Here is a 16,084-nt window from a genome sequence, read left to right as displayed (position 1 = left end):
GACCGAGGATCGACTAGAGCTACCCTACGAAACAGTACCCGCCGATCGATGGTTTCTCAAGTCAACAACAAGTAGGTAGCCAGCTATGCAAAGAGGTATCAATGAAATTGTTGTTTTCGCGAATTCAACAAGTGTTGCTCATTTTTGTTCAAGGGGTAGCTTTTTGAGCGCAAGTTTCCAACCGAAACAGGTGCCGCTCGTGAGAAATTCCATGGTTTATGCGAGCGAGAGAGATCGAGAGAGTTTTAAAGTTAATGAAGGCAAACATTCATGTAACCTGGCTATACACAAAGTTTAAACGGTTTTAAGTTATGTGATCATTAACAGATACACGAACCGATAATTTGAATTTTCAAAAATGTATCGAATTAAAAAGGCTACTGAGGACACGAGATCAAACAAAACATAAATTCTCCTGTCAATAAAAACCTTAAAGCATGGATCACTACAAATCTGGACGCACTATTTATTTTACCATAGTGCTCCTAGTTGTCGGATCTGGAATGTTTTGGCAGCACTTTGTAGAGGAATGTTTCTTCTACCAGTGCTGAAAATTTCATTACGATTCGTTTTGTTTCAAAAAAGTTACACGTGATGGCTTCCGAGATGAAAATAAATTTTGAACACCCACGTCATAAACCCGACGTGGTCTGGTTCAAAAATCGCGAAGTCGTTAAAAATGGTCAAATCATCCGTGTGTAGCGTTCTCAAACGTTTCCGTGAGATGCGTACTATAGATCGGCAGGTTCATACCAAGCGTCATAGTGGAATTAAGGATAGGAAACTGCATTTGAAGGTGTTGAGAACGATCAAGGAAAACACAGGGTAGTCGGACTATGACATTGCCAAGAAATTCAACGCCGACCGGTGCACCGTCAGCAGAACTCGTCTACGCGAAGGAATACGATCCTATCGGACCAGTAAGCAACCAAACCGGACATTTAAGCAGAATTTGATAGCCAAAGGACGTGCCCGCAAGTTATACAAGAAGATTCCAACGAAGTTCGACGGATGCATCCTCATGGATGACGAAACGTACGTGAAGATGGATTTTGGGCAGCTTTCTGGCCAAATTTTATGTAAAGCCACTGCAGTGGTGCACTGCACTGGTCATGGTGATGTCCCCGGTGTGGTAACTTTTATTTCACGCACTGTTTCTTTTTTATTTATGAAATCTATTTCAAACTTACATACCACTTTAACCACATCAATTTAAATCCTGCCGATAATCACATCTTTCATCTAGGAATTTAGAATACAGAATGATCACTGTAGTGTATAGTACCGGTAGAAAATAAATATATGTAATCATTTTGTAATGAACACTACTATTATTTTGAAATATTCATGCGTTTAATGTTTAATTATATTGTTTAATGATAATTTCTCTGTTTAGCGTGTAAAACGGTGGAAAATTCTAGAAAGAAAAGTAAGCGTAAAAAACGATAGATCTCTCTCTTTCTCTCGGGTTTTGAAGATGAATTAGCAAACGCTTGAATTCAGTTTATAGGAGATCCTAATTGAGGACGCGCGCGACTCGCTTTGCTCTTCCACTTGAGCAAGTGCCGTCACGACAATCACCATCGTCGGTTGATTCATCAATTTCCCTCGTCCGTTCATTCTTCGTCAGGTTACTCATTAACTCATTCATTCTCTCTCGCAGTTTCGTTCATTCTCTTCAGCAACAACACTGAAACAATCACACACTTCCAATTGCTTTATCAATTGTAGTACATTTTTTCACATCAGTAATCAAATTCGTATCATATTAATAACTCGAAACCCTATAACTCGAACCACCTAGACAGGCTTGTAATTGGTCACCATCGTTTGAATTTTTCCGGAGACAACCACCACACATCGTTCGTGACAATCGTGGAGAGCGCAATCGTTTGATCGGAGAGCAAAAAAATGTCAAACGAAATTTTGATCTTTTTTGTGGTTAGTCGTTTGACTGTCATCCCTCTTGCGTAGATAATCGAGATAATCATTCCACATTGTTCGACCAACACATCCAAACATCACCCGGCGCTGCAGAGTGACGAATTTTTTTTTCAACAGGAGGGAGTGAATAGAAAAGATTGCATTTGCTTATTGAGTCTGTAAGTTCTGCTGCGTGAAAGAGATAGGCGATGTCGTAAACTGTCGGGAATGATGGTCGTTTGACCATCAAATTATCCCTCTCGTGTACCAAGACACGAAATTTTGTTCGACAATCACACAAAGAAGAATGAATGTCGTTTCGTTTGATGGTAGTCGACTGTTCGGCAAGTTTTCGGTCGCATTCGTTTGATGGCACGAACAATGATACTGATAAAAGCAGGCTGTGCGACTGTCAGAGAAAATGTCGATGGTTTACAAGTCTGCACCTAGAATGTTGGTTTATTTAACAGCTTTTCTTATACTCTAATTTCAATGATTACTCAACCTAAATCTTTTACCCTTATCATATCTACCACACCCGGCAACTTCAAATTCGTTTTTGCTGATAAGTTTGCAAGAAAGTGTTTGATCTGGCAAGGTATTTGCAGCTGCGGACGAAAAATTCCGGTTTTTGTGAAAAACAAGACCATGGACTCCGAAATTTACAAGGAGGAATGCCTGAAAAACTTTTTTTTTTCGTACATTAGATCTCACAAAGGACCAGTTAAGTTTTCGCCAGATTTGGCAAGCTGCCAGCTAGGAGGTTCTACAGTGGTATTGAGCCAACGGATGGATAATCGTCCGACAATGGAGCAGCTAAACGACCTTGAGCTGGCTGATGATATTGTTTTGTTCGCCCAAATACATCCAGACATGCAGAGCAAACTCAACGACCGCCTCGAAAACTACAACAAGTCTCAAAATATATGTCGGAAAGACCAAGTCGATGTAAATCAACACAGAAAATCCTTTCAGTTTCATGGTAGCTAGGCAATAGATAGTAGAGTACTTCCAAAGACATCGAATAGCCCTATTTGCGTTTGCGATTCTTCGAAACATCGGGCGATCTCTTGCGACCAAAAATCCGAATATTCATCTCAATCGAAAAATCTGTACTGTGGTACGGATGTGAAACTTGGTTTACATATGCGGTGTTGTACATATTGCTCTGCGAAGTAGTTCCACCTCCCCGTGATGCAGAGTGGAAACGTGTCTGCTTTATGCAGATGTACGGCCGAGAGAACTAAATATGAAGACCCTCGCTATCGAACATTGATCATGGCAATGGAAACACTATTGGAAACCGACTCCATTTGGTGAAGGTGTAAAGCTTAACCTTGGACCCGACGGTGAACTCGGTGGAAACACCATGCGAGGTTCAAGCGGACCCGTACGAGGAAGTACAGGAGGAAGCGCTGGAGGACCTACTGAGCTCCCCGGAACTCCAAGATCAGGGAGCTCCAGTAGAGTTGGTCACGGCCATGGCTGGCATCGCTGACCTTGTGGAAGGGGGAGTCCAACATCCACAAGGAAATACGCGAGAAGCTAGCTAGGGTGATGCAGCTTTTCATCGCAGGCAACAAAGCTGTGGTAGAACGTCTTGCAGAGCTCGAGACCAGACCAAAGGAGTGAGGGCCGGCAGAGCCCCTCTGTTGGCGGATACCATCCGCTCGAAGAAGGTCAATGCCTTTGCCCAAACTGAGGGCGGTCTTGCGTTTGCCGACAACAGCAAACGTAAGAGAGGGTCTCCAGGGGAACTCAGACACGGTAACCCTAAAAATAGAGCGAAGGATCTGTCTGTCCGGCAGGATCCTGCGACCAACGCTTCCAAGCGGGCGGAAGGCCCTGCAGAGAATGGCAAACGGTATCGCGCAAAAGGGGGAGGCCCAAAGGTGCGGAGACGAAACGACGCAAACGTCGCGTGAGGGAGAGGGGAGAGGCGATTGTCATCAAAGCACCTGAGAGCAGACTTGTAAACCATCGACATTTTCTCTGACAGTCGCACAGCCTGCTTTTATCAGTATCATTGTTCGTGCCATCAAACGAATGCGACCGAAAACTTGCCGAACAGTCAACTACCATCGAACGAAACGACATTCATTCTTCTTTGTGTGATTGTCGAACGAAATTTCGTGTCTTGGTACACGAGAGGGATAATTTGATGGTCAAACGACCATAATTCCCGACAGTTTACGACATCGCCTATCTCTTTCACGCAGCAGAACTTACAGACTCAATAAGCAAATGCAATCTTTTCTATTCACTCCCTCCTGTTGAAAAAAAATTTGCCACTCTGCAGCGCCGGGTGATGTTTGGATGTGTTGGTCGAACAATGTGGAATGATTCCCCCTTATTCTGCGCCGCGCGTGAGGTGACGATAGTCGAGTCACCCGATTCCAGTAGTCGCTTTAGGTGAGAAACGTCTTTTAGAATGAACTTTTTGAGTTCTTATCCTAATCTAGTAGTCACCGTGAGGTACAAATCGTATGCTCTGTCACATCGGCTTCGAGAATAAGATGACAAGACTCACGTGACTCCGACTCGACTCGACTATCGTCACCTCACGCGCGGCGCAGAATAAGGGGGATTATCTCGATTATCTACGCAAGAGGGATGAACGTCAAACGACTAACCACACCAAAGATCAAAATTTCATTTGACATTTTTTTGCTCTCCGATCAAACGATTGCGCTCTCCACGATTGTCACGAACGATGTGTGATGGTTGTCTCCGGAAAAATTCAAACGATGGTGACCACTTACAAGCCTGCCTGAGAGCACGTACGCAGATGTCTTGCGACATATGCATACAAACGAGAACCTTGCCTCAGCGAAAACGTTTGGAGAATCTGTCGGACCCGCACCGGCGAGATGATCCTAAAACTAAAGCGTGGCGCGGGAAACTCCAGCGGGACCCTTACGGCTAAGGCAGCCGAAGCCCTTGGCGACAAGGCTGAGGTACGTGCCCTCTGAAAGAAGGTGACCATCCGGGTTAAAAACCTGGATGAAGTCACTACGGAAGACGAACTGCGGGTGGCACTAGTCGAGCAGTGCAAAATCCGCCCTGACCAGATGTCGGCTCGTCTGCGAAAACGAAGCATGGTGGTGTGCCAAGTTAACGGGATTTACTTCTGTAGCTGCTATGCTCCCCAAGATGGTCCTTGGAGAGGTTCGGCACTATGGTAGACAAGATGGTAGAGGTTCTTACGGGGAGAAGCCCCATCGTTATTGCTGGCGACTTTAACGCATGGGCCGATAGAATGGGATAGCCGCCTCACAAACCCCAGAGGTCAAATTCTTAAAGAAGCCCTGGCAAGGCTGAATGTGGAGCTGGCCAACGTTGGAAAGGAAGCGATTCAACCATAGATGTCACCTTCGGTAGCCCAGGGTTGGTGTACGATGGAATGGTGAGCAAGGCCTATACAAATAGCGATCACTTCGCGATCGGCTATCGGTTAGGCTCAAGTACGCGGACAGGCAGACGTAAGTCTAGGACAGGTGAATGCTTCTGGAAGACAACACAATTCAACCAGAACTTCTTAGTCGAAGTGTTGCATTGGGAGAGTAACCTGAACAACCTGTCCGCGGAGGAACTGACGAGGGTACTAGCTCGCGCTTGCGATGCTGCGATGACGAGAAGGGCCAAGCGTAAAGACACTATGCCACTCATCTATTGGTGGACAGAGGAAATCGCGGGTCTGCATGCCGCCTGCCATATGGCAGACCCAAGAAGGAAAAGCGGAGCTTAGGCCACTCTTCACAAGCGCGAGATCGGCCCTCCACAGGGCCATCAGAGCACGTTTCAAACAACTATGCCGTGACGCCAATGACTGTCCATGGGGTGATGCCTATCGGATAATCATGAGCAAAACTAAAAGTGGGGGTGCGCCACCTGAAACGTCCCGGCGTATCTGTATAGGCTTGTGGAAAGTATATATCAGTATATGACCGGTTGGCGGGTGTTCCACAGGGATCAATACTCGGCCCAGGCCTGTGGAACATCACGTACGACGAGCTCCTGCGAATGAGTCTCCCATCGGGAGCTAAACCCGTAGGATTTGCGGAGCGAGAAGCTCCTCAACAGCAGAGGTACAGATACTTACCACAGTAGACCACTTAGGCAGTGGAAAGCTGGATGCACTCTAGCACACCACGAAAGCGAGATGGTGTTGATCACCAACCTGATCTCACCCCAAACAGGTACCATTGCAGTTGGACCGTGCGACATCGTGTCCAAACGCGCAATTAAGTACCTAAGGGTGATGATAGACGACAGACTCAGTTTTACGAGTCATGTCGACTACGTGTGTAAGTGAGCTGCTATGGCCACGGCCGCACTCACACGGATGATGTCAAACTCCTCGGCAATCCGCAGTAGTAAAAGAAGAATACTGGCAAGCGTGACAACGTCAATCTTGCGGTACGGAACAGCGGCCTGGAGGCAGGCCCTGGGAAGGCAATGTAACCTGCAGAGACTTAGCAGGGTTCAGCGGCTGATGAACCTGCAGATTATCAGTGGATACCGGACCATGTCGTCCGAAGGCGCTTTCGTAGTGGCAGGCGTCATGTCCATCTGGGTTTTGCTAGAGGAGGATGTCTATTGCTACGATAACAAAGAGACGGTGAAGTGGATTTCCATTTGACGCAATTCCCGACTGGTCATGGATACTTCATGAAGTACCACTACTAGTTTTGACATGTGGCTTGTGTGCGTCCGATCCCTTGATCGAAGCTACAAAGATAAGGCATCATCTTCTGGCGTTCCTAAGGGGGAAACTGCGGGGATAACACTATACCTTTCTCGTAGCGGACTTCGCAAGAAGAGGGTTAACCACTGTCGGGGGATACCCACGGGAGAGGCTCTCGACGCCGGGTGAGCCATTCGAGTCGGAGTACGATGACGTCTTCGTCGGGAATCATCCGAGTCGTTGCGACGTTGCGAGTCCCGCGCGAGTCATCGGATGAGATGTCGGTTCTCAAGTCGCTGGAGGAGAGTTCGGACATCGAGTCGCAAGGATGAGAGGTTTTGCTGAAACTGGTCTCGTCAATGAGTATTGTCTTGGGGCGCACTAGCGCGAATAGACCTCCCACTATAAAGGATTGGGTGTTAAACAGTTCGAGGTGGGAACTAGGCTTGCGGCCCAAGGTGGATTTTAAGGAGTAGGAGGTATACACGGAGTGTATCTTGAGTCTTCCAATTGTACCCATGGATTCATGGACCCAAAGTATCAAACTGAAGGGGACGCGGTGGCTCGCCGTGCCTAGGGTTACAATCCGTAAACTAGGATTTACTACCTTTGTTCCCAAATAAAAAAGGGACTTTGCGACATCTATGATATAATTAAGTACAATTTACATTGGTACCAACAGGAGTAATGCTATCAAAGGTATATTATCGGATGCAGTACAGTAACGTCAGACGATTCCTACTAGCCACGTAAGGCCTTTAACCAATTGGTTGGTTTTCAGCGATGGCCAAGAAACGTGAGGAGAGGGTCCTTCTGAGTTATCGATTAGTGAAAAAGTCTGAACTTACTTGTTAGCTCCCAAGAACTTGAGGCTTCCGCAAAATACCAGGTATCTTACGATCCCATACAGGTTAGGATGACGACAGCTCAAAACGTTGTCCTCAACGGCGGATCAGAGCTGATCGAGATCTGCATCTTTAGATACCAACTGCTGGGGTTGGCGACGTTCTTCTGAACCTGGAGAGTTCATGGATTCCCACTGCGGACTTCCCTGGCGTGATCCGACGAACTCCTCGATTCCGAGCCCAAACGCACTAATAAATGTGATCAAATTCAACTATTAGTCATAACATTCACCTAAGTTAAACAGACTTTAACTCACCTTTCGGTCAAAACAAATCCAGTGATATTCAATAGCGCAGGTTGTGTCTATGACCCTAATGGTGACTTCAAAAAGAACCTCCTGAAAAGGAAAAAAATGCGACGTTTTCCCTACCTCTATTATTGATCACCTTTGTTATGTTCAAACGAGACACTCGCCATCTTATGATTTCGGTAGGTTTTAGTGACATAATTCAAATCACCAACTGTTTAAAATAATCATATCTATGATTTCTTAATTGTGTTCGTTTAATGTTTGTTTTCCTTTCTTTTCCGGAGCAATCCGGCAACTACACATGATACAATAATAAAGCAAATGTTTACTTTCACATTCTTAGTCAAGAGCTTATAAAATCATCGGCTACACGTTTCTATGTTAATAGAGTAGGACTTTCCGGGTTGTTTTTGTATGATTTACAATTTTTTGCACTTTATAAACTAGTGCTACTTAAACGTAAATTTTTATAAGATTTTCCTGAATTTATCATTGCAAAATTCGTTTCAACTATGTTATTGTAGATTCTGCTCCATATCTGACAACTGTGAGGAAACCAATTCATCAAAAAAACATAAATGTTAACTCATAAATGGTCAATTGTTACTTATTAGAAGTAATGTCCTTTTGAATTGGGCCTACCTATCAGTGGAACATGCTTCAGTGATCCTAACTTTTCTTATTGATTCCTAGGTTGACAACACAAACTTTTCTATATATTTTAAGTCGAAATTGAGAACTTTTATAAACTTTTGTTTCATTCGAATGATGTTTGTATAAATGTATTTTTGCATGAGTTGTGACATTTTTTTTTTGTTTTATGTGCAGTTTTTTTTCTAAACTGCTAGTTTATAGACCTGAAAAAATATATGGGATCTACTTGAGAAGAAAAAACACATCGGAAACGGAAAAAGGAATAGAAAATGAAAGAAAGTGTGTTTAGTCTATTTTCGTAACAGTCGGTACTTTGTACATTGATATAACGTTTTTTTTCCTCAAGTTCATTCCCTTATTTTGATTCCCCCTTCTAAACCCTACCACATTAATGTGTATCTTAAACAAATCCTTCGCTTCGCATAAAGATCCCACGACGCGTCTCCGACGGTGGCAGCGAGCTACCAGGGCGCCTACGGCTTAACGAATGCCTCTGGCGGTATTCGGTTTTGTTTATGTAGTTCCTGGAAAGCGAATCCGGCTCGCTCGTAGTCCCAGTTAGTTTCCTCCAAACATTTACGGCTCCACTCAACGTTCATATTGCTCATCGTGGCTATGGCTTGGATCATCATCAGTTTGGTGTTATCGTCTGGTCCGCCGCCGCCCACTGCCGGTGGAATCGGTGCTGCTGCTACTGGTGCTTGCGCCGTAGAAGGCGCTACTGCTGGCTGCTGGAATCCATTCATGTCTGGGTCCTTGAATGCATTTTCTTCCTGTCGCCGAGTGGCGTTATTGATGTGGATCATCTCGTTGCGGATACAAAAACCGCCACCCGATGGCACGATCACAAGAGAACGTTGGAACGATCGGTACGGTTCGTTGATGACGGCTGGTTTACGCTCCTTGAATACACCCGTTACCGTGAACAGGATCATTTGTGGCTAAAGGATGGATTAAAAATGGATTATTTTAGCTGTTCAACGTGGCTAGCTATAATCAACCAACCGTAAAGAGAGTTAGATCCACGGCAAATGACTTCGGATCATGCCTGGTCATAGGCAGTTCGGACAGATGAGACACCACCGGAAGTTTGCCCATCTTCAGATATCGACACCGCGCATCCAGTTCCCGTTTGCTGTAAAGGTTCCGATTGTGTGACATGTAGGCCTGCAACCGTTGCTGGCTACCTTGGCTGGGACAGGTGAATACGGTGACCGAAAGCATCGCATGCTCGTGGTAGGCTTTCAGCAGTTCCTGACGGTTGTCTGAATCGTAGATACGGAAGTACTCCTCCAGGAACTGCCGTACGATGTCGATGCCGGCGGTGTCGCAAAGGAAGGCGGCCTTCGCCGCTGGCAGTTTCAGATCGTCGTCGGCAACGTCGAAACCGATCGGTGGCGGTAAGTCGATGTTGTCCTGGAAGCGGTAAAATCAAAATTACTCATCTCGTCTTGGTGCGGTTTGTTGATTCATTTTTTTTAAAACAGAAAATTCATCTTATTCCTGCAAATATTCGACTGCTGCGAGACTAACGAAAACTAGAGGCGCGTCATGGACATAAACTAAGGAGGGCATTGGACTCAAAAAGTGGAGAGACTTCGAGGGAAGTAAAGAAGAGTTCTAGAAGTGTGTTCAAGCGTATTCAAAGGCCAAGGATGGGCTGAAATTGAACTTCAGGGAGGCCTCTAAAAAAATTTAAGACTTCCACGATTTTATCAACATTAACACCTAGTGTCAGGTTAGGATAGACGAATCACTTGGTCTTTCGAGCCGGATCGGAACTACATAGGAAAACGTATCGGTAGGCTGACAACGCGAAAAAAGCATGAACTGTCGGGTCAAACAACATAAACATCTCTTACGAAAAAAATTTGTAAAAATAATGTGGAAATAATACTCACCAATTTGATCACCTTGGGTAGTCGCTTGCGAACCTCACTATCGGAAGATACGAGAAACGAAACGAATCAATAGAATTAGTAATCGGTATGTTGAATCTTGTTAATCGTGTGAAGCCCCTTCTCTAGTTTTCCAGTTGGTGAAAGGTTTAGAAGGAAAAACATGCAACCAAATAATCATCGTTCAACAATTTTGTTAGATGTTCATTCAAGAGTTAAGGTATTCAATAGAGAGACCATTCCGAAGGACCACCAAAACCGCTCTGTCGTATTCGAATCGTTATATACGAGTGCAGATTTCGTTTTTTGATGCTAAGATAGTTTTAAATGTGTTTCAGTTCAACTTTTAGATCCCTGGACTGGTCCTAACGTTAAAAAATGGTTTTTTTTTTTCTTACAACTAAATTTCCTCAGGTTTCTCATGCAGCAGGTTAAGTTTTTTTTGGTTCTTCAGTTTTTTTTTCAAATCATTAAAATCCTTCAATTGACTCGTAATGATTTTAAAGGCAAAATGTATACATGACCATTATTAATAAGCCGGTGATATGAAACCGACTCGACAGCCAATTTGTCCAATGTTAAGCCTTACGATCCAGTGAAACTATCGGTAAAATAGTTGTTGCACCATGGTAAGAGGAACTAATCGGACTCGGTTTGGAGTAGTGTCCCCGTTTGTGGAGACTATGATTGTTGTAGGTTAACAAAGATGTATTGTTAGACCTCCGGTGGAGGAACAATCCTTCTAACGTCGTTAGTTCAAAACAGATACGGGTTATTAACCCTTTTGTTTTTTGTTCGTTTGATTTACACAAACGTTTGGTGGTCCACAATAAGTGGAGTGTCGTTGTTTTGTGTTGACAAGATTTCCGTTGGAAATCAATCACAATTTTTTAAACGTTTGTTAAATGATACCACTTGATTGCTTGTTCAATTCCTCAGATGCATATGAACACTTGAATCGTGGCCACAATGGGATGCTGTTTTTATCAATTATTGTTTATACAAAAGACTTGATTATCAAACGAATCAATTCGAAGTTTTTAATGTTGACATTTTTTTTTCAAAGTTTTGTTTTGTTCTGTTTTGTGATTTTTTTTTTTTTCGTTGAGAAACCATCGGAATTACAATTTCCATTTTCCCTAAACTCCTGCTTGTCACAACTCATCGTTTTTTTATCAACTAATCTCAGATATTTCCGCATCTCAACAAAATTTGCACAAGTATTTTCAAAACTAGTACACATTTGGTAGCCTCCAGAATTGATCTCAATGTTTCAAGTACTTATGAGGGCTCGATGATGAATGATAATTACTTTGTTGCACATCGCCAATGTAAATTAGGATAGGAATTCTTTGGAAACTAACTCAGCAGCAAAACTTTGATGAATGATTTCGATATTCTAGGTAGAACAAATTTGTTAAGATTAAAAATAGAACTGTTCCCTACACTAAGCCTTTTTCTTTAAAGGATTTTAAATTCTGAGGAGCTATCATCGCGGGCATGGAGGGCGTGATAGGAATATTTGTACAAAAGTTTGTTTTTCTTTTTCAATCGTATGTGCTCTATGTGTTGAACAGTTCTATTTTGTTGCAACCAAAAGTGATTGCTTGTTCAAACTTTGAATATTTCTTGAACATTTCTGTTAATTTCAATCAAATGAAACTTTAAAAAATTCAAAACACTTTGTCATCATCGCCGAGTCGTCAACCCTTGTCATCGAAAGGTACAATCCCCACCAACTTCCCCGCTGCACCGTGCTCCACCCGGACGACCGTAGACCGTGGTGATCGATCAACTGCTCGGTAGCTGCAGCCATTGCTGGTGTTGCATCGGTCAGTCCCCGAGCACGAAGCTAGTGGCAAGGACGACATCGACGGGAAGAGAAATAAAGACGACACAACAACACAAAGACACCTCGCAGCCTTGCAGCCTCGCTGGTGTTTGTGCTGCCACCCAGAACCTAACCAATACCTGACGTAGACGGTTTGATCTTTGATGCGATCCTTGCACGGGTTGCCCTCCAGGTTGATTTCGACCAGCGGCAGCGACTTCAGCGTTTCCAGCGCGGTTACGTACGGGATCTGTGTTTTAAAATAAAAGTATGTTAATTTTCTCCTACACTTTTTTCTATTAATTTCAAAAAACCCACCTTATTATTTGCTAAATAAAGAATCTTCAAATTCGGCAGCTTGGTGGCAAGCTGTCGGAAGTGATCCATCTGAGAGATCTTGTTGTCGTTCAAGTTGAGCGCTACCAGATCCGGAATGTTTTCCTTGATGATATCGGCAGCAGCGAGCATTATGGGCGGCCGAAACAGGGCACAGAAAATGTCCTTCAGATCCGGATCGGAGTGGAACTTTTCCAGGTTCAGCGCCTGAGTCGCCGGATTATATCGTTTCACCATTGCCAACTTCATCCGCTCCTTCAGCTGTTCGTTGACCTGCACCTGGGGAAACCTGGTGCTGACAACGACTATCATTTTGCGATTTTCAGGTAATGCAATCGTGCGGTTTATCTTTTGCAATGCGACTGCCGCTTCGTAGTCCTCTATATAGAAGCTAACGGCCGTGTCTTCCACCTTCCAGTACTGTGGAATAAAAACTTTCGGACTGATTGCGTTGATCATCGACCGGAGAATGAAATCTTTCTCGTACTTGTGACCGTACGGAACTTTGATCTGGTACCATCCGTTCGGACTGGCAATTATCTTCTTGCTAAACGGTATTCCAGCACCTGACTGGCCACCGCCACCGTTGCCCCGGGGAATGGGTGAACCCAGGCGACGATCTCCCCTCCGGTCGAATCCTTTTCCATTGTTGTAATTGCCACGCGTTGAGTTACCACCATCGTGTCCGTATCCATCGCCACCGGCCATCGCTTCGTCATTCTCCAAATGGGCCCGAACCTGAATGTCCGACACCCGGATGCCCTTGTTATTTCGGCCCCCGTTGAAGGGTTTGAAGCTGACCCGACGTTTGACATCCTTGACCAGGTGGTGGTCCCGGTCCATCCGGTCGTCGTGCTCTGAATATTTGCTGCCAGCTGGAAAAGGTAAGGAAGTTGAGTTTTATGATCGTGACTTAAGGTAAAAAAAAACAAAATCTAAGTGAATCGTTATAGATTTTAGTAAAGGACAAATGTGAACGTCGTTGTTACCACTTTTCAAATTTTTTGACGGTTGTTCGATTGAAAGTTCGGTTTTAACATTTCAGTTGTTTCATACTTTAGCCTTAAACTTGAAAAAAATATAATAAAAAATATTTCCACTTGCGCAACAAGATATCTTCTTACTTCAGCTCACCTAATTTATTTTTTGGCATTCGATAGCTGATCTACTGCCATTATTCCGAAGCATATTTTTCGATATTTGTTGCTTTTGAAATTGGAAAGTTTCAGAATCATATTTGAGTTAAATAACGAGATTTTCGAAACTCTAGATTTTGTACAAATCGGTAGAGAAACAAGAAAGCTATAGCGATTTTAGTAAAGAATGTCGAATTTACACTCTAGACCTCATTAAGGATGTCTGGGCTTCCATTTAAGATTTCATAAATTCATTGGTGATCCCAAAAGATTTTTTATTTAGATGCGAGTTACCTCCTCATGATATCAATTGCAGGAAACAAGAAGGGTCACTCGCATACCAATAATAATATTAATCCTACATACGGAGCTTTTAAGTAATATAAAATTTCAAAGGAAGTCATTCCTCTGTTAGCTGAGATTTTCTAGATTCAACTTATTGTTCGAATTCATACTAAGAGGCAAGATTAACTAAAGTGATCTGGATCCTTCGTTTATAGAACACAGGATTTTGGTAGGAAAAAAAAAATTTAGGTTACATTACATTAGGTAGGTAAGTTGATAATTTATCGGAATGCCAGCAGTTAAGTTATGCTGCTTGCAATGTATGGTAACAAAAATATCTCTGAATCTTACACATTACTATTTTTTTTTCGTGGAGTTTATGATTTCAGCATATTACGAAATATTTTTCCATTTTTTCCATTTTCCCTTATTGTTTATGTTTAGTTAAGAAGTCAGCAGGATGGGTGGTTTGTTAATCTTACTTTTTTGGTTTAAATTTTTTGAAAAACTAAACGCCAATCTGCCTTAATTTGGCCAGACGAATGCTTTCTCTTTCTGACAGAACAAGACAAATCGAATAAGATCTGTTACTAATCGTTTCAAATGCAGTAGCCAAGAGCTATCGATCTATGTTGCTACCGAATAAGTCTTGTTGGGGAAAATTCTGCCAATCAATAACCGGAGGTTTCGGTGTTTATTGATAAATAATTATTAATCAAAACTTTTTTCCCTAACTTTATCCTAAGCAACCACACGCTCTTTTTTTTTAACTCAAAATTAAGTATGACCGAGGTTCAAAACATAGTTCGATTCTATGAACTTAAAGTTAAGTACCCTTTTTCCTCCTTGCGATGGATCAAAACAGAGTTCGAACTGCGAACTCAAAATTGATCCCTTTTTTTTCCTTCGGCGAAGGATCAAAGCTGAGTTCGACATTATGAACTAAAAATTGAACTCTCTTTGTTGGACTGAAAACACTTAGCGAGTTCAGTCCGAACCGGAACAGCAACCAACGAACACGTCGCAAATTTTGTCGTTCCGGAACAACTACCGGAAGACTATGAAGGAACTTCATAATGGAATGCATGTTCACCGTGTCAGCGTAAAATTCTGTCCGTCATTGTAATCATATGGTGAGCGGCTTGGAATGTCCGGAAACTTCCGGATGTTGTTTACTTCCCGTGGGAAGTAACATCCGGAAGTTTTCTTTGACCGGGAGTGTCAAAACATTCCACCGCTCTGTAATTGCAATGCAATGTACCGGAACAGCAACATCCGGGTACAACAAATTTGAACCATCCTTTAATTCCCTGAAAATAAGCTACCCTAGAAAAAAAAAGGATAAATTCGAGTTCGGCTGCCGAACTTAGTATTGAGTTGCCTATCAGAACTTAGTTTTGCTATTGCCCAGTCAAACTCAAAGTTGAGGGATGCCACCGAAGTGCTGTTTTGAACCAAAACTACTTAATTTTGAGTTTAAAAAAAATAGCGTGCATAACAAAATCAAACATAATCAAAACATGACGGAGGTGGTGGTGGAAAATTTTCTCCCGTCCACATCAACAGAGCTTGACCTCAAAATGGCGATGACCAGACTTGGCGACCCAGCAACATTCCACTTACCATCGTAAAATTTGCGGCCTCCACCGGAACCGCCGCCGCCTCCTCCATAATTACGGTTACGATTTCGATTCTTGCCACCCCGGTTCGACATGGTCCACACAGTTAGGGCCGCTTTCCGGACGGTATTCCTATCGAAAATCACGCTTTTTCTGCAACTTTTACGAAACGGATGAAAACACGAAACACTCGGTTTGGTTGCTCGCACTTTTTGTGAATCAGCTCACAAAAATCACACGCACACACACGCTCTTTTTTTTTAACTCAAAATTAAGTATGACCGAGGTTCAAAACATAGTTCGATTCTATGAACTTAAAGTTAAGTACCCTTTTTCCTCCTTGCGATGGATCAAAACGGAGTTCGAACTGCGAACTCAAAATTGATCCCTTTTTTCCTTCGGCGAGGGATCAAAGCTGAGTTCGACCTTATGAACTAAAAATTGAACTCTCTCTGTTGGACTGAAAACACTTAACGAGTTCAGTCCGAACCGGAGCAGCAACCAACGAACACGTCGCAAAATTTTGTCGTTCCGGAACAATTACCGGAAGATATGAAGG

The 16,084-nt window shown here is 43.2% G+C and overlaps 1 protein-coding gene across 1 annotated transcript; it reads right to left on the bottom strand.

The window, feature by feature from the left end:
• Positions 1 to 7,980: 7,980 nt before the first annotated feature.
• On the bottom strand, positions 7,981 to 15,757 carry LOC129754408 (nuclear RNA export factor 1-like). The gene is made up of 6 exons (XM_055750471.1): positions 15,530 to 15,757; positions 12,468 to 13,360; positions 12,290 to 12,399; positions 10,322 to 10,358; positions 9,426 to 9,836; positions 7,981 to 9,361 (listed from the first exon to the last, which is right to left on the bottom strand). Exons 1-6 carry the CDS (start codon positions 15,618 to 15,620, stop codon positions 8,894 to 8,896), a joined length of 2,010 nt encoding a protein of 669 aa, XP_055606446.1. The 5' UTR covers positions 15,621 to 15,757; the 3' UTR covers positions 7,981 to 8,893.
• Positions 15,758 to 16,084: the final 327 nt, after the last annotated feature.

Source organism: Uranotaenia lowii, chromosome 3 (assembly GCF_029784155.1).
Source record: "Uranotaenia lowii strain MFRU-FL chromosome 3, ASM2978415v1, whole genome shotgun sequence".
Taxonomy (NCBI): Eukaryota; Metazoa; Arthropoda; class Insecta; order Diptera; family Culicidae; genus Uranotaenia; species Uranotaenia lowii.
This window is presented reverse-complemented; position numbering and strand designations above follow the sequence as displayed.

Bases quoted from the DNA above. Each gene is read 5' to 3' on its own strand.
- LOC129754408 (XM_055750471.1), bottom strand. From the start codon at position 15,620: ATGTCGAACCGGGGTGGCAAGAATCGAAATCGTAACCGTAATTATGGA. The intron at 10,359-12,289 runs GTATTGGTTAGG...ATCTTCCGATAG, and splicing joins GATCAAACCGTCTACGTCAG to TGAGGTTCGCAAGCGACTAC. The intron at 9,837-10,321 runs GTGAGTATTATT...TACCGCTTCCAG, and splicing joins TACCCAAGGTGATCAAATTG to GACAACATCGACTTACCGCC.